General features: G+C 35.9%; 2 protein-coding genes and 1 non-coding gene across 4 annotated transcripts; all 3 read left to right on the top strand.

Annotated features, from left to right (window-relative positions):
- Positions 1-3338: 3338 nt before the first annotated feature.
- LOC104611227 (ADP-ribosylation factor) lies at positions 3339-8560 on the top strand. Of its 2 annotated transcripts, XM_010278200.3 has the most exons (8): positions 3342-3479; positions 3573-3678; positions 4767-4931; positions 5613-5683; positions 7707-7826; positions 7972-8090; positions 8187-8268; positions 8362-8560. In XM_010278200.3, the coding sequence occupies exons 3-8, from the start codon at positions 4784-4786 to the stop codon at positions 8365-8367; spliced, it is 546 nt and encodes a 181-aa protein (XP_010276502.1). In that variant the 5' UTR covers positions 3342-3479; positions 3573-3678; positions 4767-4783; the 3' UTR covers positions 8368-8560. The 2 variants fall into 2 exon arrangements, with proteins under 2 accessions (XP_010276503.1, XP_010276502.1); XM_010278201.2 differs by lacking the exon at positions 3573-3678 and having other exon boundaries at positions 3339-3479.
- Positions 8561-10344: 1784 nt separating this feature from the next.
- LOC104611229 (dihydroorotate dehydrogenase) lies at positions 10345-12978 on the top strand. The gene is made up of 3 exons (XM_010278202.3): positions 10345-10760; positions 11085-11156; positions 12386-12978. Exons 1-3 carry the CDS (start codon positions 10608-10610, stop codon positions 12545-12547), a joined length of 387 nt encoding a protein of 128 aa, XP_010276504.1. The 5' UTR covers positions 10345-10607; the 3' UTR covers positions 12548-12978.
- A 2587-nt stretch (positions 12979-15565) lies between these two features.
- TRNAF-GAA (transfer RNA phenylalanine (anticodon GAA)) lies at positions 15566-15638 on the top strand. Its single transcript has one exon. It is a non-coding gene; the product is annotated as a tRNA-Phe (tRNA).
- The last annotated feature ends 8841 nt before the right edge of the window (positions 15639-24479 follow it).

The following is a 24479-nucleotide window of genomic DNA, read 5'->3' as shown; positions in this document are numbered from 1 at the left end:
AATGAGACAAAAATGCCCCTTTTAATAATGGATTTTTATGAATAAAATGGTCATTGCCTTATTTACTTGAGAAATAAAAGAACCTGGGTAAATGCATTTACCCAGGTAAGTGTTTCCCGAGAAAAACTTACCTAGGAAATTGTATTTACCCGAGTAAGTAACTTACCGAAAAGTGAACAAGGCTTGAGTGATTGATACGAAGGGCAGATTTGGAAAATAAATCAATTTCAGAAAAGAGATAGGAAGTGTTTGTGCTAGCAATTCATATGGAATAAAAATTTGGAAAATAAACATTTTGGTCAAAAATAGATACATAGATATTTTGGACAGTTTTATGCCTCTTAGAGTATTCTAACAAAAGGAATCTAATTGCAAATTGTAATTATATTAGATAGTTAAGGGAAGTGATCACAATTATCAAACTTGAGGGGAGGTTCAGCAACAATCACAAACTTTAGAAAAGGTTTCTGCAATTTACCCAAAGAAAAAAGATAAGCTTTAAGAATTAGAAAAGCACTAACCAATGGCATTAACAGGCATGAGGCAGCTAAAAAAAACCTGTATGAGAAGGACTTGTGTGTGGTTGAATGGGATGATAAAATGGAGTGGGGGTTCAAGTTTCAACGGCTGGTCCCACCTGGTTGTCTGCAACGACCCACGATCATTGGCGATAAAACAATCATCAATAGGGGTGCAAATGGATCAGATCATATCCGATCCAATGCGATATCTAGAGGTGTAAATTGGGTTGTGCCGCCCATGGCCTGGCACAACCCGACACGACCGTGTGGTCTGTACTGGGTCTAGGATTTTAGGTTCACGGGCTGGGCTGATAAGGCAAAACTGCCCGTGGCCCATGTGCTGGCACGGCCCAACCTGTGGCCCAGCCTGGCATGGCTCAACACGGCCCATATATATTATTTATATATATAATAATATATAAATTATAATTATATAATAATATAGTATATAATATATTAATAAAATAAATAATTATTTTCAATTTTATTATACTAATTTATTTAATTATTGTATATAAGCAATTGTGTACATCAAAATTCATATAAAATTAACATTTTAAGTTTTTCTTTTCAATTTTTTTTAATTAAATAGATTTGGCCTGGTCCAGTAAGTGGCATGGCATAGCTCGGCATGGGCCTGCACGGGCATGGGCTATGGGTTGTGCTAGGTCGACCCCCCCCCCCCCCCCAAGTTATCCTTAGGGAGGGTGGCACGACCCATTTTACACCTCTACCAATATCTGATCCTATTTGGTTGAATTTGAATAACTCATGTTTGGATCATATTCAGATCACCCCTATCCGATAAAAGATATGGTTTGATATTTACTATATATTTATAAATATACATATATATATATATATGTTATTTATTTATTTATAAATATATTTTTATAAATTTGTTATATTATTTATATTTTATAAAAAGCATGTATATATATGATGAAAATAATTAAAAAAAACTTGTATTTTTTGTTTTTATTTTATTTAAATTAGTATATTTTATTTTCTTTTAATAATTTATTAGTTTTTAAAGAAAACAAGTTAGATTATATCAGATCTGAAGATCCAACTTACCGATAAAATTCGAATTCAAATCGAATCCTATCAAAACCGATTGAATATTATTCAATCCGTTTGCTTCCTTAGTCATCAATGAACAACAAGGGTGGGGTTTGATATAAAATAGCTGCTAGATACCATGCACCATTACATGCAGGGTTCATTTGGGTGGGCCCAACCTGAGCCCAAACCAATCCAGCCCGTAATTTTACACGGGATGCATTTAAACTTTTGGTCCTTGGGATGGGCCTCAACCCAAAATTTCAGGCTTTTTAATTTTCTGGTCTAGGCTTGGGTCTAGCCATTAGGTAGCCCGTACCCTGCCTGATTATATACATGTATGTATGTATATATATAGATACGTATTAACATACATGCATGCATATAGGCATATTTTTCTAATAAATCATACATACATGCATATAGATATACATTTATATCCGTTTTTAGTATGAAATGATTGACCAGTCCAAACCCAATCTTGACCCTGGTCCAACCTGAATGCATCAAATTTTAATGCGAGCTAGGATCAGGTTGAATAGTTCGAACTTGACCTCAGGCTCAAGTCGGGCTTGGACTTTAGACCCAAAATTTAAGATTAGGCCTGGATTGAGGTAAAACCTGACCCAGTCCACTCGACTTGCATCGAGCTCATTACTGCATGAGAAGATTGTCCACATTTCCTATGGAATGGAAAGGAATGGAAAAGGTAGTCTTATGGGCCACATTTCCTATGGGCCCATGCCTCATACCTTTTAGCTGGATTGAACCTGGACCAACAATCTTGTTTGGATTGGGCTCACCTTGCTTCAAAGTCCCAAGACAAAGGGCCCACCCACTAAATCACTAATTCACTAAACCATGTGTTGTTCATACTTGTTGCAAAGACAAATCTTCATTCGTGGACCATATCATCTGATCTGAGGCTAGTCGGTGTGGTATATGGGTATATCTTACATTTTTACTGCGTTTTCGTCAGGCTGCATTTGAATGTGATGTAAATCAAGAATCGATATAAATTTTACATTGGTTCGATTCTGTATGCATTTGGAAAGAGGGTGTAATTATTATTAACGTAAAATTATACTCTGGTTCAATTTTGTATGCGTTTAGATGGAGTATAGTTTTACGTTAATAATAAATGTAAAACCTCATCATCTCTAAAGTTTTACATCGATAATCGATGTAAAAACTACATCAATTTATAGATGTAAAATTTTATACTCTTTCACTCATTCCTATTTAAAAAAAAAAAAAAAAACAACAGTCACTTTCTGATTCAGTGTAATCCAAACGCAACCTCAGGAAACACAGTGGAATAGAGTTGAACGTTGAGTCAAACACCGTGCAAATGGTATTTCAATAAATTCATAAAAGCAAGGTCCCTTTTCAGAGATGTTGCCAACTATGGAAATATTTCTTGCCCTTATAAGATTAATTCTTTGACACGTGGCACTTCATACTGTTTTGTTAAATGAAAATTTGGAATTAAATTAATTAAATTAAATGTGCGGTGGGCATTTCTCTTTTCCTTTGGCCGAAAGATGACGTAGATTTTGGTTTTGGTCTATCCACTCTTAACGATAAAATTCAAATTTGCTGGCTTTTGTGTAACCGTGAGACACTAACATACGCGCAGATCTCCTCTTATATAATATTTGTGTGGTCTATGTAACATCTTATTCTAATCTGGTGATAGGAAAGGATTGTCTCACATAAAGATGATCATATGGAATCAGATCCCTTGTGAATTTTAGCATCTTAACTAACTTAACCAGCCATTTCCTACATCCCTATAAATACTCCCTTTATTTCGGTGGAACCTCATCGTGGAGGACAGCTCCTTGAGATCTGCTCGCTCGGATCGCCCTCAACTGCATTCTTCCTCTCTCTCATGTAAGAGCTTGCTTTCGTGATTTCTTTGTTTCTTTTCGCTCTGATCTGGTGCTTTCAGGACTTCTCTCATCTGATCTCTTTTGTTGGTTTCAGTTTAACTTGTTTCATCCGAGACCAATTTGGTTCACTTCCTTCAAGGACTTAGGATTTCGTTTTCTCGATTGATTTGCGAAATTGGGGTTCAATTTGGCTTGATTTGGTTTGTTTCTTATTCTCTGCAATTTTTTTAATTGATATTGTTGCATGATCTAGCCGATTTTTATTTTGATGCACGCATTGGTGCATTGGTTGCTCGAATAATTCATACCATTTCATAATTTTCCGGTTCTTAAAATTGAATTTCATGCCGGATTTTGTCGATTTGTTTCTTTTCATCATGATAAGTGCTAGTTTATTGTTTTTTTTTTTTATCGTGGACCTGAGATTCCATACTGTTGTCTTTTTGTTCTAACTTTGATGGTTGCAATGTTTTTTTCTTCTGTTTTCTTTTCCAGACACTCTGATTCTAATAGGTAATATTTTATTATGCACTTGGTTGTGGATATATTTTGATGTGTTTTTAGATTTTGTTGCTTTGTCGAAACGAAGACTGCTAGTTTATGTCATTATGTGAATATATTTGACTTACGGGTTATTCAGATGTTGGCGTGATTTTTCCCTTTGGATTTGAGTGAGGTTGTTGTATAAATTTGATCGAATGATATGCTTTGCCATTTTAAGGACAATGATTTTTCTTTTTTTTAATGTTATTTTAAAAGATAGAATAGTATGGTAAGCAGGAATATGTTTGAATTTATCTAAACATGTGGGGATGAAAAGCTTAGCCATCTTTTTTGCTTCCTTGTGAAATTCTTCTCTCATTTTAAGTTTGTTTTATACATCAAGACCCTTACTATTTAGTTAACCGGTTACATTTTTTAGTGATTCTTCTTCCTATATAAACCTTTATACATTCTTGAGCTACACTATGCTTTCTTTTCAGGCAATTTACATGGTTTAAATTTTTTGTTGTGGCTTTCTATAAGTTTTGTTTTTAACTTCTAGGTATAATACTTGAGATCCCCCTGTTAAGTTGGGTATTTAACTGTGGGGAACTGTTTCAGGTATTCATGCATGCTTTCCGTGTACTTCTTTTCCTATTATTGTAGTGAACTCCGTGTTATAAATAATAAACTAACTAACCACTTTTCTTTCGAACAAATTACGAACTTCTTATAGTATTTGTTAATATGTCATTCCCTATGGGCTATTTGCATTTTGAATGAATTTTTGTTCTGCAATTTGTAGAGCCATCAGTCACAAAGATGGGGCTGTCTTTCACTAAGCTTTTCAGTCGACTGTTTGCCAAGAAAGAGATGCGTATTCTTATGGTGGGTCTTGATGCTGCGGGTAAGACCACCATTTTGTACAAACTCAAGCTAGGAGAGATTGTCACTACCATTCCAACCATTGGTATGATTTTAACCCTATGATATATGAATACAATTGAAGGTGGATGTGTTTAGGATGTCTTATGGGATAATCCGCTTGGATGCCTATTTAATGTACAAAAGAAGTTATACTGTTCTTGCATATCCTTATTACTTGGGCTAGTTGTTTTCTTACTTTGCCAGTTGTGCTCTTGATGGTCTGTTCAATCTATTGTCTTATTTGATTGGTTAATTTAAGTTTTGCTGTGGGGGCTTTCATTACCCTTCATTATGAGGATTAGTGGCATATAAATATATTTACATTTAAATTTAAATGTGGCAAATGGCACATTAAGATTAGGAGAGATATTGCCATTGCCTCATTTTAATAAGATTTTGTTTTATGTGAAAATAACTACCTTCTAGTTCTTTTGGCAATAAATGATAGATTTAGTTGAAGGAAAAAACCATCAGCAAAAATAGATACCAAAACTAGGCAACAACAATTGAGAAACAACCTACTAAAGACTAATGAAAAGACCAGAGTACTACCTTCTAGTTGAAGAATGCCTTCATTTCTACCCCATGTGGTCTTCTGTTTTTTTTTTTCCATGCATGGTTGATATGGGACATAAGTGTTTGCACAAATCACTGGAACTTATAATTTGTGTCTGGCTTGTATTCTGTTCACTCTTAATTGGAACTAACAAGCTATGTTTATCAGGATTTAACGTGGAGACTGTGGAATATAAGAACATTAGCTTTACTGTTTGGGATGTAGGTGGTCAGGACAAGGTATGTATTGAAATATTGTGTTGGAAGGTCTTAATCTCCTAATTGAGAGCTTATCCTGAAATATTGTATTGAAATACTTGGAGACCATAAATTGGGAAGTTTTAGATTCCTTATGGTTGCAATACACGCATAAGAACCCATGATCATTTAGGATAGAATGCATTGTTGTTATTAATGTTTTTCATCATCATCATCCAAGCCTTATAAAGAAAATGTTTTTACTTTTTTTATTTGCCATTTCGTTTAGAATTTATGGAACTGTTTGTTTCAGGCTTCTTGCAATTCGTTTGACTGTTATGCAAAATCGTAAACATACTAATCACAAAGAATTTGTAGGCCAAAAGCCTTAATCAATGATTAAATCTCAATGTGTTCAATAATATAAATTGATTGCTTTTAGACTTATTTATAATTGCATGGATGCATGTGCTGGAAAATTGTGCTCATTTAAAAGATTTTGCAAGTGGGCCACTGAATGGAAGTTAAAAGAAGTTAACAAATGGGAATGGTATGATGCCCTTGTTCTCCTCCTCCATTTGCTTCCTGAACCTCTCAAATTTTTGTAGTTTTTTTTAATTAAAAAAACAAAAAAAAAATCAGCATGGGACTATTTAGACTCATCTACAACCAATTCAGTTTCCTTTTTATCAAGAAACTGAATATGAACACTCCCCTATATATGGGTATCTTATAACACCAATGTGATGCATGAGTCTCTTTTGTTATGTTTTTAAAATGCATGCTTATGGACGGTCCAGTGCGGATTAGATATTTTAACATCTGCACTTAACATAAACATAAGCTATATCTAATTAAGCCACCTCGTCATTCAGTGTCTCTTTTGCTATAATAGGAAACACTATCCATGTGTGGCTGACATTTTAAGACAACTTGCTTAACTATTATACAAAGTCACAGGTGTTCTAATCATAAAGATTTTATTCACCAAAATTGCAAGCCAAAAGCTTTTGGGGCATTTTATAACAACTGGAGTTGTTGAGCTGAATGACTTATTGCTTTTTCTTTTAGAAGATAAAATAATTAAATAATAAAATATTCAAGGATATAGTAACTTACCCAACTTTAGCTTTAGCCATTAAGGAGCCCCCAACCTCCTTAAAATCTTATTCACTAAAGATAAAGCAATAAACTTTTCAGTTTAGTAACTTCTACTATTATCAATTGGCCCCCTAATCAATGATTACATCTTAGTATGTTCAGTAGTATAGGCTGATGTTGATTGGCTTTAGGATTGTTCATAATCGCATAGGTTCATGTTTATGACAAGTTGTTATGTTTACATTAATAGCTTCCCTAGGATTTTGTAAGTGGAGCAAAGTGTATGAAAGTTAATAGAAGTAAAAAAAAAAAAAAAAAAAAAGCATGGTATGATGCTCTAGATTTATTGACCCACCAATAGATTGGGTGGGTATGGATGGGGTTCCAAGGTGGTGGGTTGGGTGGGTTAAATGGGTTAGGATCAAGATTGCCAGCCCTAGGTCTAGATTTATTCATAATTGCTTGGGTACATGTGCATGGAAAAATTTTCTTGTATTTACATTAATGTCTTTCCTAAGATTTTTTAAGTAGGGCAGTTGGTGAAAGTTAACAGAAATAAGCAAGTAGGCATGGCATGATCTCTGGTTATTTTGTCTCAAAAAAATAGAGGATGTAGTCATAAAGAACAATATATACACGTGTACTCAGTTACTTGAGTACATGGTTATATAAATATGTTGTTGAGATGCATGGTTATGGAGGACGGTCTAGTGCTGATTAGAGATTTTAACATATGTGCTTAATATTTACTATAATCTAATTAAGCCACCTCATCTTTCAGTGTTTTTTTTTTTTAATTTTAATTCTACCCATGCTAATATTTAAAGAAAATTTTGATGGTGATGATAATGGTAGATGCACATGTACAAGCTAAATCCATTCTAGTTGCCTAGTCATAAAACCTTTTCCAAAACACACAAGGTCTCATCTAATATACTTTTTGTCTTTTCTGGGGCTATTTCAGATCCGTCCTTTGTGGAGACATTACTTCCAAAATACACAAGGTCTCATCTTTGTGGTAGACAGCAATGACCGAGACCGTGTTGTTGAGGCCAGGGATGAGTTGCACAGGATGTTGAATGAGGTAAGAGAGTTTTATGTAATGTTACGAATACCAATCTGGGTATCACCCATTTTCAGCTATTAAGTAGCAGACATTTTCTTTTTCGTTTGGTATATATGTATAGCCTTTTATACTTGAATGATATTTTGTGTTGGGGCATGGGCAGGATGAACTAAGGGATGCTGTGCTGCTTGTGTTTGCAAACAAGCAAGATCTTCCGAATGCAATGAATGCCGCTGAGATCACTGATAAACTTGGTCTTCATTCCCTTCGTCAACGCCACTGGTACATCAAATAAACAGTCTTATCTCTTGTCTCTTCTGTTGATATCTTATCTTCCTCATATTCACTTGAATGTTGGTGATTACTCTCTTCTATTAGGTACATCCAGAGCACATGTGCCACTTCTGGAGAAGGGTTGTACGAGGGACTGGACTGGCTCTCCAACAACATCGCTAATAAGGTAGATGATATTATTCCAAAGACGGTGCTGCTTGAGTTTCATATTTACTATATTCTCTTGCGTTTTTGCTCATATTATCTTGCTTATTTGCAGGCATAGATGGTGTGCTCATTTACGGTGACTTTTGAGTTGCAATCAAAGTGTCGGAGTTAGAGATGTCATAATCACTATTTTATTTCTTTTAATGTTTTCAGAAAGGAGATATTCTTACTTGTTACCCCATTATCTGTTTACTCTGTGCATGATTATACACTGAAATTTATTCTATGTAGATCCAGAATAATTCAGCGAATTTACTCCTTTTATCTTGCTTATTTGTTATTTTTGAAATCCTGGTGCAATTTACTGCTAATTCTCTGAGGAACATGAAAATCCCTGAAGCCTTGAGGACCAGAAATAATGAAGGGAAAAATGAGGGAAGAGACGGGTAAGATTAGTCGGTCCTATTGCAAGCTAATTGCCAAACAATAGGCTGATGAGTGATAAAGCGACACTGCTGCCTTTTTTATTCAAACTCCGTGGGATGATGGAAAATTTCTTGTAAATTTTCTTCTAAAATGTAATTCAACAATATTTGATTGTTTTTCTTCCCTTGTGCCTTTTTTGAGGAAAAATGGAATGAATAATTTTAATTTTTAAGTCCAACTGAAGAATATCGAGGTCAGAGTGCATTTACTATTCAAGGGCCTAATGCCTTGAGTATAACATCTACTCGATTTTTTCCGAGTGTTCGACCGTCGTATGATAGTCAAATTGCAACTTGATAAATCCTTGTATTTGGGTATCACTACTGCCTATTTAAGTTCTGGATGATAGGTTAGTGTATAAGTGGTGGAAATTATTTATGTTGATCTAACCTGTATTCATCTCAGATTGGACTTGGGTTGGTTAACTTGAGCACCCTATTTATCTGAGTTGGGTCCCAGTCGGGTGGGTTGGGCTGGGTTTATGGTCAATTCAAGCCCAACCCTAAAGTTTGGATTTAGGGTCCAAGCCCGAGGTCAAACCTGACCTTCCCAACCTGAGTTTAGCCTGCATTGTAATTTGATTCATTTGGGTTGGGTTCAGCTATGGGCTGGGTTCGGATTATTCAATGAACCCACTCTAATATTATATAAATATTTATGCATACATATGTATGAATGTGATATAATTGGACTGGGCTGTGTCCGAGGACCAAAGTTCAAAACCCATCCAGTGTAAAATTTTGGGCTTGGGCTGGGCCTCAAGTTGCACCCTTACTAGAACTGGTTTGACACTGGGTGGTCTTATTATTTAATAAGCAAATTGCAAAAGGTTATTTAAGCTGCTAGAGATCAAATAAAAATTTTCACGCAAGTGGACTAATCTGATCTGCCTTTCAGAAAAACTAATCAAGTGGACTAATTAAGTGGCTGACTGGCTTGCTAATGGTGTGTTCCTCTATCAATGGATCTGCCTTGCTTGATTTATGTAAGCTCCCGTTCGACTTAGATTTCATCTGTTTTTGTGATTTGTGGGGACTGGACGTGCTAGCCCCCTATCCTGTGTAGCCCCTCTTGATCCCATCATAAAAATAAAAAAGAAAAAAAGAAAGAAAGTGGGCATCAAGATAAAAGCTGGGCAAGCGGAAGTATTGGGTACACTACTGTGTCTTGGAGGTACCATTGCTAATGTCATTTTACAAAAGCAGGGCAAACCAATGTGGCAATTCTAGACACAGTAGTGTACCCAACACCTTGGCTTCCAAATTTTGTCTTTGCCCACTTTCTCCATTCTACGACAAGTACAAAATGAACAAGAGAAAGCCACCATTAATATGTCATGCACACAAGTGATTGTTTTTCTTCTTCTTCTTCTTTTTTCTGGAAAATTTGTCCTTTGACTTAAAATATAAGAAAATTTACAAGAAAAACAGGAGCCCTTTATATATTTTAGGATTACCCAGTAACTTCACCAAATTATTTAAATATATTTTGTTCTTTTGCAAAAAAAAATGAAAAAAAAGAAAACAGTGCAATCCAGACAATTCACAAAGCTCAGGATCATAATGCCGGTTTGGTTCTATATGATAGACCAGACCCATTGCTACTCTACTGGCATTAATCAAAATTCATGAGAAGTTCTGCCTAATTCTCTGATGCCGAAAGGGTGGGTGGGTGTGATACCGAAAGACCTTTCACCCATCGATATAGCATTAACATACGACTATGACCAAATGAGTACTGCCCTCTCGGTACCCGTATGATATTTACTCCTCCGGTCTCCGGGCTCCGGCTAAGGCTAAGTGTATCAAAAATCATGGGGTATCAAAAACATTTATAGTCTTAGGAAAAACCAAAGAAGTAGAGAAGATAAAAATGGCTGGGAAAGAGGAAGTAAGAGAATCCCAGGAGTTTGTATACAGGATCAGTACGGCTAAGGAATGGGAAGAGTTGCAGAAGAGCGGATCTACCTTTGGTGGGGATCTTGATAAAACTACTGGTTGTATACACCTCAGCAAGCTCGATCAGGTTTCATTCTATCTCACTTGCTCCCCTTTAGAATGAATGCTTCTCCCTTTTTTCTTCCTGTAGAATATGCTTTAAATTTTGCTCTCCACAACGCACATAGCCACATACAACAAGCCCTTGATTGATCATCTAGCTTCTCTCTCTACTATTTTTCCGGTTTTAGTGTTGATCGGATTTTCAAGAGTGAGTCTGGGGTCCTTCAACTTTCTTCAGAATTAACATCTCCTTTTGCGGCTTTCGTTGGAAAGGAATTATATTTTGATTTTTGAGCTTGCTCAACCGTTGGTCTTAATGCCTAATGGCGTATGGTTAACAACTTTGCAGGTGAAGCCAACGTTGAAAAATTTTTTCACAGGCATGGAGAACCTGTATTTGCTCCAAATAGACACTAAAAAGGTATAAAATTATATCTATCTTTACCCTAAAAGGGAAAAAAAGAGAAAAGAATGAGCAGATACCAGTGCCCCAGCTTTTGGTTAATTAATTAATTAATAGGTTTCTTTATTAAGACTTTATGTTTCTAATTCTTATATGGATGCCTGTTCTATGTATTCTATGTACTGGGGAGGAAGCAGACATTTTTTTTTCTTGTCCCTGTTAACCATCTATATGGATGCCTATTCTATGTATTCTTGTCCCTGTTAACCATCTATGTACTGGGGAGGAAGCAGACACTGTTAACCATCTATAAGAAATGCTTTTTCTTGTCCCTGCACTGGGGAGGAAGCAGACATTTTTTTAAGGAATTGAGCTACTCTATGTATTCTATGGGTCCTAGATATAGGAGGAACCGAACAATTAAATTCTGGGTACCAATTGATCATCTAACAACATAAAGATAAAACAGAGGTTGCAATTTAAGGAATTGAGCTACTATATGTATTCCATGGGTCCTAGATAGAGGAGGAACCAAGCAATTAAATTTTGGGTACTAATTGATCTAACAACATAAAGATAAAACAGAGATTGCAATGTTGTTTTCTACCTTTTCTTTTAACTGAATTCCTTTGGATGGCCTTTGTCCCCATGTATTTGTAACACTCAAACAATAGGTTATCCATTTACACTGGAGAAATTTCCATCATGAAACCAGTGTTATTCAACTTCATGGAAAACTCTTAATATTTTTCGTAAGTATTTACATGTATATAAACCTTTAGTTGAGCATTTTTCTCTTTATTACAGGGTCAAGTTAATGTATCTCCTGAATTTTCTCATCTCTGAGTTCACATTTGCCTATTTAGTATTTAACCCCTCATCTGCACCTTTTGCCAAATCTTTACCTTGTCATCCCAACCAAAAGATAACATATATTTATACTTTCTCTACTAGTAAATTGTTCTTCTTTAAGGAATTCAGTTACAATTAAATTGTGTCCCACTGAACTTGATGGTTGATACTATATTTTTGGTTGAATAACTACTATGGTTCTTTTTCCCCATGTGATTTAATTGTTTTAGCGCTCAATATTGTGTGCAATCTGTAAGAACATAATGGTTAACAACTAAACATGAGCTAGCACGAAAAGTTAATTCATACTGAGAGGTGGTTTCTTCTTTTTATTCACTCTATGCTTCATTGCATTTTTATCAATTTTCACCTAATGGGCGTTCATTTTGTGGTAGCTTGGAGATGGATTAGTTTATGAAGCTGCAGATGGTTCCAATTTCTTCCCTCATTTCTATGGCCCATCCAGAAGTTTTAGTCCTCTCCCTTTAAATGCTGTTACAAAAGCAGAGAAATTGACTTTGTCAGATGGTCAATTCAGTTGTGATTTGTTGAATTGAGAGGTTTGGGTTATAAGGTTGCTTATGTCTGCAGCTGTGATGATTCTGTTCTGACTACTGTTCATCTTTCAGTTAGTAGTTATGACAATTATTTCTCACATGAACTTTCTGACCTGAAGCAGTCCAAAGTGAGTGTCTATGCAGGGGATTGATTATCTTGTTCTAGTGCTGCTGAATCAGAATAGAGCATAGCATGTCATGTCTGAGTTGCATGTTTACCTGACATAAAACTCTCTTATTGTGGTTGAGACTTGAGAGGGCTAGTCTACATTGTGTACTGCAAATGCTTGCATTTTGATTGCTCGCCGGATTTGCTAAATCCTTGCTAATTCGATTTATGTTTTTCCTCCATATTTCCTTGAACATGTATGCTAAGGAAGGAGTCTGTCATCATCAATTAAAAGATCAAATTATTGAGTTATTCTCTTTCATTAGGGTTGAAGAATTCAGACTTTCTTCCTCACAAACTTAACAAACTACCCACATTCACATAAATTGATCTGGCAGAGAACCAGTTCATTTCTTGAGACTGAAATTTAAGTCTTCGATCTCATGTGACGATAATAATAGTTGTGGATCTTCCTAGCTTTTACAAGAATCAGATAAGGAATTGCAGTGTAACGGTTTTTGAAGGCCTTGGGCATCAGAACGCTCCACCTTAAGATATGCCTTTTTTGGTACTTGGATTATATGCCAAAGAACATGAAACATCCAAGAATAAAGTATAGGACAAGGTTCAAAATATAGATACTCACTTTTATTGTTTTTTTTTTTTGCAACCGGTTCAGGGAGGCCGGTTTAGGGCTCCTCCACCCCCTGAACCGGTCAGACCCCGATACACCCACTGTAGGGACGTATTGGAGGGGCTCCAGAATGATACGTATCCGTTGATATGGGCCGATATGTATTGATACTTTGAGCCTTGGTAATAGGAGGACAAATTAAGGGTGCATTTACTTTCATTCATGTAAAAAAAGGAGTAGAAAACAAAATTCTTGTCATAAAAGGATTAAATATAATTGAGAATTTTCTGGTAGCAAGCTTCCTGCTATTTCTACACTGAAACAAATGGAGTTTCATCCCTCTTAGGGTGGAAACTTTCTTCTCTTCATGCTAACCCATTCTAGGAATATTGGTTTTCAGAGGAGTCCCGTGAAAGAAAGGTCACTCGGTCCGTATATTCTATAATGATTATTTCAATGACCAAATGTCAAAACTTCGATCTGAAAAATCAATAAAAGCCGAACTTGATAGAGAAGAAAAAACAAAACGGAGTATAGCCAGAAGAATCACTTGGGTTATGTTTGGTTTGTATAGGTATCCCTATCTTTTTCTTCCTTTTCCTGCCTTTTAAAAGCCCAACACAGCCTTACGGCATGTTTGGAACTGATGCTCTTTTCCCAGAAAATAGTGCCATATCGACATCACATAGGAGATTTGGTGCTGGGGAAAATGACACCTGTTTGGTTGGGCTGATTTTCTAATGCTCAGTTTGGAAGGAGTACAAATGCAAATATGTAGAGTGCAAAATCTTATATTTTGTATGTATTTGCACTGAACATATTTGCATTTGTACTCCTTTCAAACTGAGCCTAAACAAATAATACCTGTTTGTTTGGGGAAAGGCGTGGTCTGAAAAAAAAAACATCTTTTTTTTTATGTTTTTTCATTTTTATACCATTACTAGCAACGGTTTATTGATATGACCTAGAAAAACTTCAAGTGGCAGCAACTAGACCTGGCAATCTGGTTGGGTGGGTCGGGTTCGGGTTCGGACACCTTGGGTTGATTTTCGAGTCGGATTGGATTTTGGGTTGGGTTATCAAATGCTAGACCCTAACCCTAAATGTTCGGGTTAGGGTTGACCCATTGGTCAATTCAAGTCATCCTAAAAAATAACTGAAATTAAAAAATAAATAAATAAAGAAAACTACATGAAAAATACCAAAATTAAAGGAATTAACCTTAAAATTCCAAATATAAAATAAAAACTTGAACATTTAACAATTTAAAGAGTAAACAATAAAGAGTAAAGACTAAATAGAAAAAATTAAAGAGTGGAAACTTCTAACAATGCATAAATAGTCCCAATTAGACGGCAATCGGGTCAGTGGGTTGACCCATGACCCAACCCAACCCAGTTTTTTTTTGGTTGGGTCGGGTCGGGTCATTCTCACATTCATGTATCTAAATATGAGACCCTAACCCTGTTTTTTCGGGTTGGGTTGGGTCAACTTTTTGCCAGGTCTAGGTGTCTAGCAGCAACCATTCCAAAAAAATGCTTGTTTTTCTGAGAAAATGGCATGTCAGTGCAGAGATGTCATCCATTCCAAAAGATGGATGAGATTTCTAGTAAATTTCATGGGTGAGATTTTTTTATTAGAGTAGGTATATACAAGAGATGGTCCATAGACCTGGCAATTGGGTTGGGTGGGTCAGGTTCGGATTGGGTCAAGACACTTTGGGTTGATTTAAGGCTGGGTTGAATTTTGGGTTGGGTTATCAAATGCTAGACCCTAACTCTAAATGTTCAGGTTAGGGTTGATCCATGGGTCAATTCGGGTCATCCCCCAAAAATAACTAAAATTTAAAAAAAATAAAGAAAAACTAGATGAAAAATGCCAAAATTAAAGGAATTAACCTTAAAATTCTAAATAAAAAATAAAAAAAACTTGAATAATTAACAATTTAAAGAATAAATAATAAAGAGTAGAGACTAAATAAAAAAAAAATTAAAGAGTGAAAACTTCTAACAATGCATTCCTATTAGATTTGACAATCGAATCAGCAGGTTGACCCATGGCCCAACCCAATCCAATCCATCATGGATCGAAAGGTCAACCTAGGAATCAAATTCTCTCTTCCCATCGATATATGGTTTGAGGGTGATTCCTTAAAGTAAGTTTAAGAAACCAATCTACCTTTCTTCTTCTCGACATGCTTGCATTTTTGGGGGTGAATGAAAACTATTGCTAGTCTAAATTTTCAAATAAAGATGCGAGTATTTACATACAAATCGCGGGGATAGCTCAGTTGGGAGAGCGTCAGACTGAAGATCTGAAGGTCGCGTGTTCGATCCACGCTCACCGCAATTTACCATTTTTTCGATTTATTTTCTTTATATTTACTCCAAAGCGATTCTTTCACGTTCACGACCAGAAAAACAGAAAAATACGAAATTTGGAATAGTATTCCTTGCTTAACATCCCTTTCCCTCGATTCATACTTCACTTTGGCTCTAAGCTTCAATATACCTCCTTTTAGTTTCATTTAGTCTATTTTATTTTTGGCTGGTCTCACTTCAACCTCACCAAGAAAAATTAGAAAACCAAACCACTCAGATAATGTTGGAAATGGTTAACTGTTAATTTCAAGATACTGTCAACATTTGAGAAGAAGAGAATCCTAGAAATCTAGAATAAATGTTGCAGCAGCCAACTAGTTGCAATTTGATTCAACAATCCAAAGAATCCCCACCCATCTCATAACAATCTCTTGAAAATAATTTTCTTTTTGTCCATAACAACCACCATGGGGAAAAATTGAAAGAATTTTCACTACTACCATCGAGCTTGAATGGGACTTAACCCTAGATAATGACAACCATCTCCCATAACCATTAAGGACTATTGTTCAATTTTACTGATGGCTTGGTGTAAGGGGAATCCAACTTACAATAACAGGTTGGGGTTTCAATGTTGTTGTTATCATCATCATAAAGTGTTGTCCCAAATCCCAATTATATGTGGTTAGTTATATGAAGCCCGTTTAGCCATGTCATTGTGTTTAATGCCATATATTTTTTATTTTTTTTTCGAAAGACGGTCTAATGTCATATTCATTGTTAAATTATTTTGCTTAAATCATTTATTGCCATTACCCATATTTGGTCCATCCTAAGCCCTTTTCATCCATACAACTTGCAACAAATTACTTTTTTCTTACAAGTGATGTTATAACAAATAAAAGTTAGAGGTTTTAAGCATGGTTTTGAAAACTAGATCAGACCGGGTGGCAGGGTGTCAACGGTATTCGAAAATCCGATTTCGAATTTGAGATTTAACATAATCAAAGCGAATTCGGATAATTCAAATATTTAACTGGTAGAATTTGGATTTCCTATTTATACCGAATAATTAATCAGATTCGAATTCGGATATGACCTCATTCGATTTGATAAATATCCGAATTTGACTGATTATTTAATTCTTATATGTAATATAATTTTTTTAAATGTTTTATATAATGTATATATAATAATTAAATTATATAAATAATTTATATATTTGTATACTTTATATAAATAAAATATTTATTTTATATATTTATTAATTACCTAAAATAATTAATTAGTTGAATTCGAATCAAATCCAATATTCGAATATTTAATCGGATTCGAATTTGAATATTAATTTTCAATATCCGTTGGATATCGAATTTTTTAATCGGGAACCGCTCAAACAACCGGTTCCATTTCACCCTAAAATTGCTCTTGGGCTAAAAAATTGTTGATTTGATCAGCGACCTGTTGAATTGGGCAATCAAACCATCAACCCGTCAACCCAAATAGCGGTTTTTGGCCATTTTTGTTTTAATTTTAATTTTTTTAAATCAGAATGGACCATTTGTTCGACTTGGGAACTAGTCCCCAAAACGGTTCCGTGTCCGGTCCAGTTTTTAAAACCTTGGTTTCAAGTAAATCATGAATGGGAACACATCTGATACTAAAATTTGTTTTCCTCTTCTTCCTTTTCCTTTCATTTTCCTTCTCTTCTTCTTGGGACTGTATGGTGTTTTGGAATCCACTATCTATAATCTCATGTTCCTTCAATGGTCAAATGATGTATATATTTTATTGTTTATAAAATAAAAATATATAAAAAAAAAACATACTTGATCAATCTCATAATTGTTAGACAAAAATTTTAGTACCGTCTGCTAATCTAATGTACCCAAGGTTCAAAAGATCGATACGATACGCCCCGTATCAAGTGTATCGTATCGTATTGTATCTTTTGGGTCCCGATATGCCCATGTGTTTCGGGACCCCACTATTTTCTAATGAAAAATATGGGTATTAAACTCCCTAAAAACCAAATTTTGAAAAAAAAAAATAAAAAAAGAACATATTTCCGTGTGGTTCAAAATACCAATACGTATCGATACTTTGAAAAATGAATGCACCCCCCCCCCCCTCCTCTATCTAGGCTTGGGATCAACAATGTTAATTGTTAGATGGGCATAATCAAATAAAACAAATTGACAAAATAGGATTTACACATTGGACCCCATATAGTTGAGATAATAATGCTAGAATGATGAGGATGATAATGAGACTTGGTCAATACCTTGGCTGCCTAATAGGCATCAAAATGAAAAACAAGATAAGTGAGTATGTACTTATGAATGTGTTTTGTAGTTTGGTCATTTAGCAAAGACAAAAAATTGTAAATGATAAAAACAAGACTTCAAAATGGCAAGATGGATTAGTATCAAAAGGGTTCTCTCATAGGAATGGCAACGTGGTGGATTAGGGCGGGGATCATATTCCCCGTCCCCGACCTCGATTATGAAATTAACCCCCATCCCCATCCCCAATTCTCGTCGGGGATAAAATTTGTCCTCCATCCCCGATCCCCGATGGGGATGGGTTCCCTACAGGGACCTGAATCCTCAAAATTTTTTAGATAACAATATTTTTTGAAAAATAAATAAATAATTTAAATTATAAATAATATTTTAAATATATTTTGAATTATAGAAATAATATAATACATATATATATGTTTAATATAAATAACATTTAATATACATACATACATACATACATAATATATATATATATATATATATATATATATATATATATAATCAGGATCGGGGCGGGGCAAGGATCTCAACCCCCATCCCTGACCCTAACCCCGACCTCGATCGAGAATTCCTATTAATCCCCATCCCCGTCCCCGCCCTACCAAAACAATTCCCGTCCCTGATCCCATTGAGTCAGGAAGTTGGGTCACCGTGGGGATCGGGGATGGGGAAAATTGTCATCCCTATAAGGGGGTGGATTTCAGCTTAAAAGCCATTGACCAAATGGCCCCTGAAATAAGAACTTTCTTTTTAAAATTATAACATTAAAACTTTAATTAAATGGTTCCTATTACTTGGGATAATTCCATTCCAAAGTTGGTGCATAGGATTAATGTGGGTCAGAAAATAATGTGTGGCCAATCCAAAGAATCCCTCATCCAGTGGACAGTTGAAATCAGCCACATCATTTATTCACCGGAAAGAAACCCCCGTTGATCATTGGCCAATCAACCGGATAATGGATAGATAGAATTTTTTGTTTTCTTTTTTTTCGAGTATTTTCTCTAATTCGTTTATTTCTTATTGGGAGTGCTCCTGTGGCAAGCATTTATTTTTTGTCTTAATCTAGAAAGACATTAATACTAAAGAAATATAAAAAATCATTTATGCCATTCTATTTTCTATTTCTCTTCCCATAAGCTTTTGCCAGAAGGAAAATTTATTTAACATTTATGATCTTTCAGGCACTTTTCTCTTCTTGGATTAACAATTAAATCATGTGTCTTATTTTTTTATATCCCTAATTCGTATCTTCATTCACACCTTTCGGTTCCTACTACAAACCTTAGTGAAAATAGAAAGTTTTATTTTCGTGCCTTTATTCTTTTCTATAAAAGTAAGATAATGTTTTGTTTACTTTTAGGGAACTACTTAGGCAGCATCCACCCCTAACCAGAAAATTTTCCTACATCTCTACTCACATGACACCATCGCCATGTATTGGAAAGATCTCCCTGTAAAAGAGAAAAGGAAAATATTCTCAATAGCCCCCTCTGATCAATCAATATGGTAATTAAATAATAATATTTTTTGTCATAACATTTGGTGATTTTTCAGTCTATAAATTTTTTATGGGCCCTATGATAGTAGCTGAATTGGCTGAATTGAATGACTTATTAATTTGTTTTTTTAATGAATCAAATAATTAAATAATAAGGTAGTCATGGATATAAGTATAACAGTCAACCCAATTTTAGTACATAGGTTGCGTTTGGAGTCGGTGTAAATCAAGAACGATGTAAAAGTTTATGCCAATTCGATTTTGTTAGCGTTAGGAAGGAGTGTGTAATCATGATCGACGTAAAACTCCACTCTAGTTCAGTTTTGTGTGCGTTTGGATGGAGTGGAGTTTTACGTTGTGAATTGGTGTAAAACCTCATCAAACATAAAGTTTTACATCAATTATCGATGTAAATACTACATCGATAAAATCAATGTAAAACTTTACACTGATCACATCACGCTTTTCAAAAGTGCAATGATCACTTCTTCATGATTCAATGTAAAACGTCATTGGCGTACTTTTACACCGATTTCAAACACAGCCATAGTAAAAGACAGAGCAATAAGTAATTCAGTTCAACCATTTTGGCTGTTACCAAATGGTCTTTTATACTTTTCCCTTCATAACCCTTGTAATTCTTGTGGCCCTGTTTGGCATTGTTCCCACTTGTTTGTGTTGTCTTAGAAATTTATGTTCTAGAACAAGAATTTTATTTTTTGCTCTTCGGGAGTAATAGAGATGATTGGCAAATTGTTCTTCGAGAACGATTTTCTATTCTATAGGAACAGAAATACCGTTTGGATAATGGAATTATTTTTTAACTTCAATTTTGGAAATCCATCCACATAAAAAACACGTGTCATGTCATAGCAATGTCTTCATGTTGTCACCACCTAATCCTTGATTACTTGACGATCAAAACAAAACATACAAATAATAAAATAAAAGCCCAACATGCCATGATGCAACAACAAACGCAGGCAATAATGGCTACAAATTGGTCCCTATTTCGTGCAATTAGTTGTTCTCGCACTTCAACATGTCTGCCACCATCACGAGGTATGAATTGGTCTACCCAAGTGAAATCATTTTTGTGTGCTTGCTTATAAAAACTTTAAATATCCAAAATATTTCATAACAAAAAACATATAACTGATAAGAGATGTACCACTCCTGTAGGGCATCGATAGAACCACCGTTTGTAATTTCTTTCTGTTTTTGCCATACACAGATGCATCTGGTCACGCCCACAAGCACAAATTGGGTGTTGATTTTTGACTTTCATACTTCATAAAAAGTACAAGTAAAACAAAACACAAGCACATTTACATGCAGAGGTTATCAAAATAAAAAATTTAACCTTCAGCTTCTTTAATATTTGGTACCAATACTAGACCTACTTGACAATGTCATTCCTCCAAAAGATATGAACTACTGATTTCCACTAGTTTCTCTAGGTTTTCATTCCCATAGAACTGCTAATTCCCTTATTGTTTCATCCATTCTTCTTTTTCTTTTCAATTTTAAAATGTTCATCTTGCATCAGATTGGTAAGAAAGAGTATAAACCATTAGGATTGTTTTGATTGGATGTATAAACCATTAGGATTTTTTTTTCAAATAGAACATTCTGACACCAATCCAACTCATGGACAAAGGTTCATAATAGAAGGCATAACAAAAGACAATCTTAACAATGAGTTTAGATGAAATAATGAAACCATCAATGGGGTTAGAGAAGAAAACCCACCCATTCGACATAACATACTATCCTAAATTTCACGATATTCAACAAATGTAAACAAAATAATATAAAAAATGATTTCAGATTGTAGGTATATGGAAACTCGCATTGGCTAGAGATGATTGTGATGGGAGATGCAAGTTTGGGTGAATTTGGCCGGAACAATGATGAGTTTAAAATAAAACAATGACGATACAAAACCAAGTATGATGAGAATGAATACAACCTACCTGTTGACACATTCTTGGTTGAAAATGTTGTTGATGCTTTCTACCATTCGCTCGCCATCCAGTTGTTTACGCAGTAGGAGGCAAGAGAATCCCTCCTTCCTTTGAGATGTGCAATGACAATGGGACGAGAAGTGTTGAATGAAATGTGGTTGTTAGGGCTTGTTTCTATCATTTCTCATGTAATACCCAACATACCCCTTCTCTCACATGGGAGTTGATGGCACATGTTCGTTAATAGGGGTTAACGTTGTGGGAACCGCACGTTCCCTAAGAATGCGTTCTTCGAGAGTCGATTTTTCACTCTTGGGTGTTGTTTTCACGCGAGAATACCTTATTTTTTTTAGTTTTCTTGTACTAAATGCATTCTTGCTCCGTAAAAACACCAGAAACGATAAAAACATTCTCATAGAACATTGCCAAAGAGGGCCTTTGTTTCCTCTCTCCCATATGATTTTTTTTTGATAAATATGAGGTTGTGCATTTAATTCCCCACATTTTGGTTATTACCAAAAGGTCCTTATGCTTTTCCCTTCCATACCCCAGGTGGGTTGTTGAAAATTGGCTGCTGATTTTTAATTGTTTGCCCCGATTAATAGAAAAAAAAACTAAAAGTTAGAATCCCTGGTTATTGAATTTGATGTTCCAACCATCCAATCCGATCTGAATCCCACAACATTTTTAATAATCTCTATTTGTTGAGGGATGCATTTTTTAACTGGCTTGCTTACGTATCCAACAAGTTTAACATGGGGATGTTTGGTATGGTTTCCATCTATTTAAAAAACGTTTATATTTGATTTTTCAAAATCAAGGAAAAGTTATTTGTAAATGTTTTTCTATTGTTTATTGACAATTAGGCACCACTAGGCACCATTAGGCATCACATAAGAAGAGCAATAAATAAACACTATGGTGTTGGGGAAAATGTTAAAATGAAGCTTCCCCCAAAAGTTGGCTTGCACGTAAATCGAGATAAACATTTATTGGATAAAGAGGCTTATCAAATAACATTTTGATACAAATATTGCCTAAATAACAATAAACTTGCACCATTTATCAAAGAAACGAAAACCACACCAAACACCATCCAAAGGGTATAAAAATATCACTTGGATATGCTATTTATAAATTGTTTTTACATCTTGCCACCGTATATTGGGAATATCTTTTCATGAAGGGTAAATCTCTTAAACTATCCCAACTGTTTGTGAAATTGACTAACTCCACCTTACTGTTTAGCTATTGTCTTAAAATACCCTTAATTTTCTGATAATTGCCTAAAACCTCGCTTATTGTTAACTTTTCATCACACTCCGTTCACATGTGACATCACGTGAGTGGTAATTATTTTAAAATTCCTAAAATACCTTTATGAACATCTCTAAACATGACAGACTCCAACAAAGCCTTGGCTTGGGTGGTGCAACTGTTCCACTATAGCAATCAATCGGCGTTCTTAGGCGTTGCTCCGACATTTGAACCCAACATAATAGAACCCGCGGTTTTCGTCTCCAGTAGTCTAGCTAATGTGAGCTCTTTTGTCCACATCCACTGTAGTGAGAGAGAGAGAATCGCAGTTCATCACTTCATCTTGGGCATGCAGTGATGAAACATGGGCAAGAGGGAGAGAGAACAAAGGAACGGGGAGAGAGAGAGCCGCTGCTAGAGAGGTCCGCCGCTATTGCAAGTTGCAACAACGACGATGATGAGGAGGCGACAAATGGTGGATTCAACGTAGTGAGTCGATCTTCTTCGATTTCTGAACGGATCTTGTGGTCTTGGTGGGCATTGAATGGTTGATCGCTAGAGACCACAAGAGATTTAACTGCGCCCTTGCCGACAGCAACCATGTTGTTGGTTTGAGATGACTCTTGGGCATCAGCGTTAGCTGTTGGTATGGGTAAGTACCATGGCTGGTCCTGGTGGGCACTGAATAATTGGTCGTCGGAGACCACAAGAGACTTAACTGCACCCTTGCCGGCCGATAGCAACCACGTTGTTGGTCTGAGACGGTTCTTGGGCATTAACGGCAGTTGTTGGTATGGGTGAGTACTGTGGCCAAACTCAGATCTCTTCATTAGAAGAGCTACTGCAAAGGAACTTCCCGGTGAGGACAAGGGAGAAAACCTAAGAGGAATGGCCTTTGAAGGTGGAGAGATGCATTGTTAGTGGGTAGTTGAAGATAGTTCCTGCTACTGTTGATGTTGTAGGCACTGGTGGTGGAAGGATAATTGTGAGGTGAGGGAAGGGACGGACGGTAAGCTGGGCTAAGAAGAGAGAGAGAGAGATGGAATCTGAGTGAAGGTAATGAGATTGAGATTGTGATTTGTTATATGAATTGCAGGCAAAAGAACATGATACAATTCCCATATTCTCAAGGGTTCAACGCCATAGCTGACATCCCAACCCATTACTGTTACAGAGGCTAGAGCTGAGCTAAGCTATATCTCTCATCCGTCCCTATACCGTTTCTCATGTTCTAAACAAAGAAAGGAAAAAAAACCCAGTACTGGTGGGTGGAGACAGAGGCGGCGGCAGTGTTGGGCAGAGAAATAACCACCAGTGTTGTCGCTGTCGCCTCTGCCTCTACCCACCTCTGGCAACGTTGCCAGAAGTGGAGGCAAAGGTGGGCGGAGACAGGCGGAGGCGTTGTTGGAAGCGGCGGTGGGCGGCGACAAGTGGCGGCGAGTGGCTGCGCTGGTGAGTAGACTGCAAGAGGAAGAAGATGAACAGTGATTCTGGCCTTTATTGATATTATTTTTCAAAAGTTACCCTATTAATTTTTTTAAAATATTACTTTTATTGATATTAGAACCCAAAATTTGCCCTTATATACTATTATCCAAAAAAAACCAATAGCCACTTCAGTTTCAAATTGAGTGGTGGATCCAATCTAACCTGCACGATGTGGACAACAAAGGTGGTAGTTACCCACTTCAGTTTCCATGCCTATTGCCCCGTTGGGAGGTTTCAGTTCTTTCTCATCTCAACCACCCTTTCCGAAAAAACAAAGGAAGAAAGGAGAGAGACGAGGGATTTGTTCACTCTCTTAATTTGAGTACAGAATTGGTGGTTGGGGATGGAT

This window comes from Nelumbo nucifera, chromosome 4 (genome assembly GCF_055504915.1).
Source record: "Nelumbo nucifera cultivar China Antique chromosome 4, China Antique-T2T, whole genome shotgun sequence".
NCBI lineage: Eukaryota > Viridiplantae > Streptophyta > Magnoliopsida > Proteales > Nelumbonaceae > Nelumbo > Nelumbo nucifera.
This window is presented reverse-complemented; position numbering and strand designations above follow the sequence as displayed.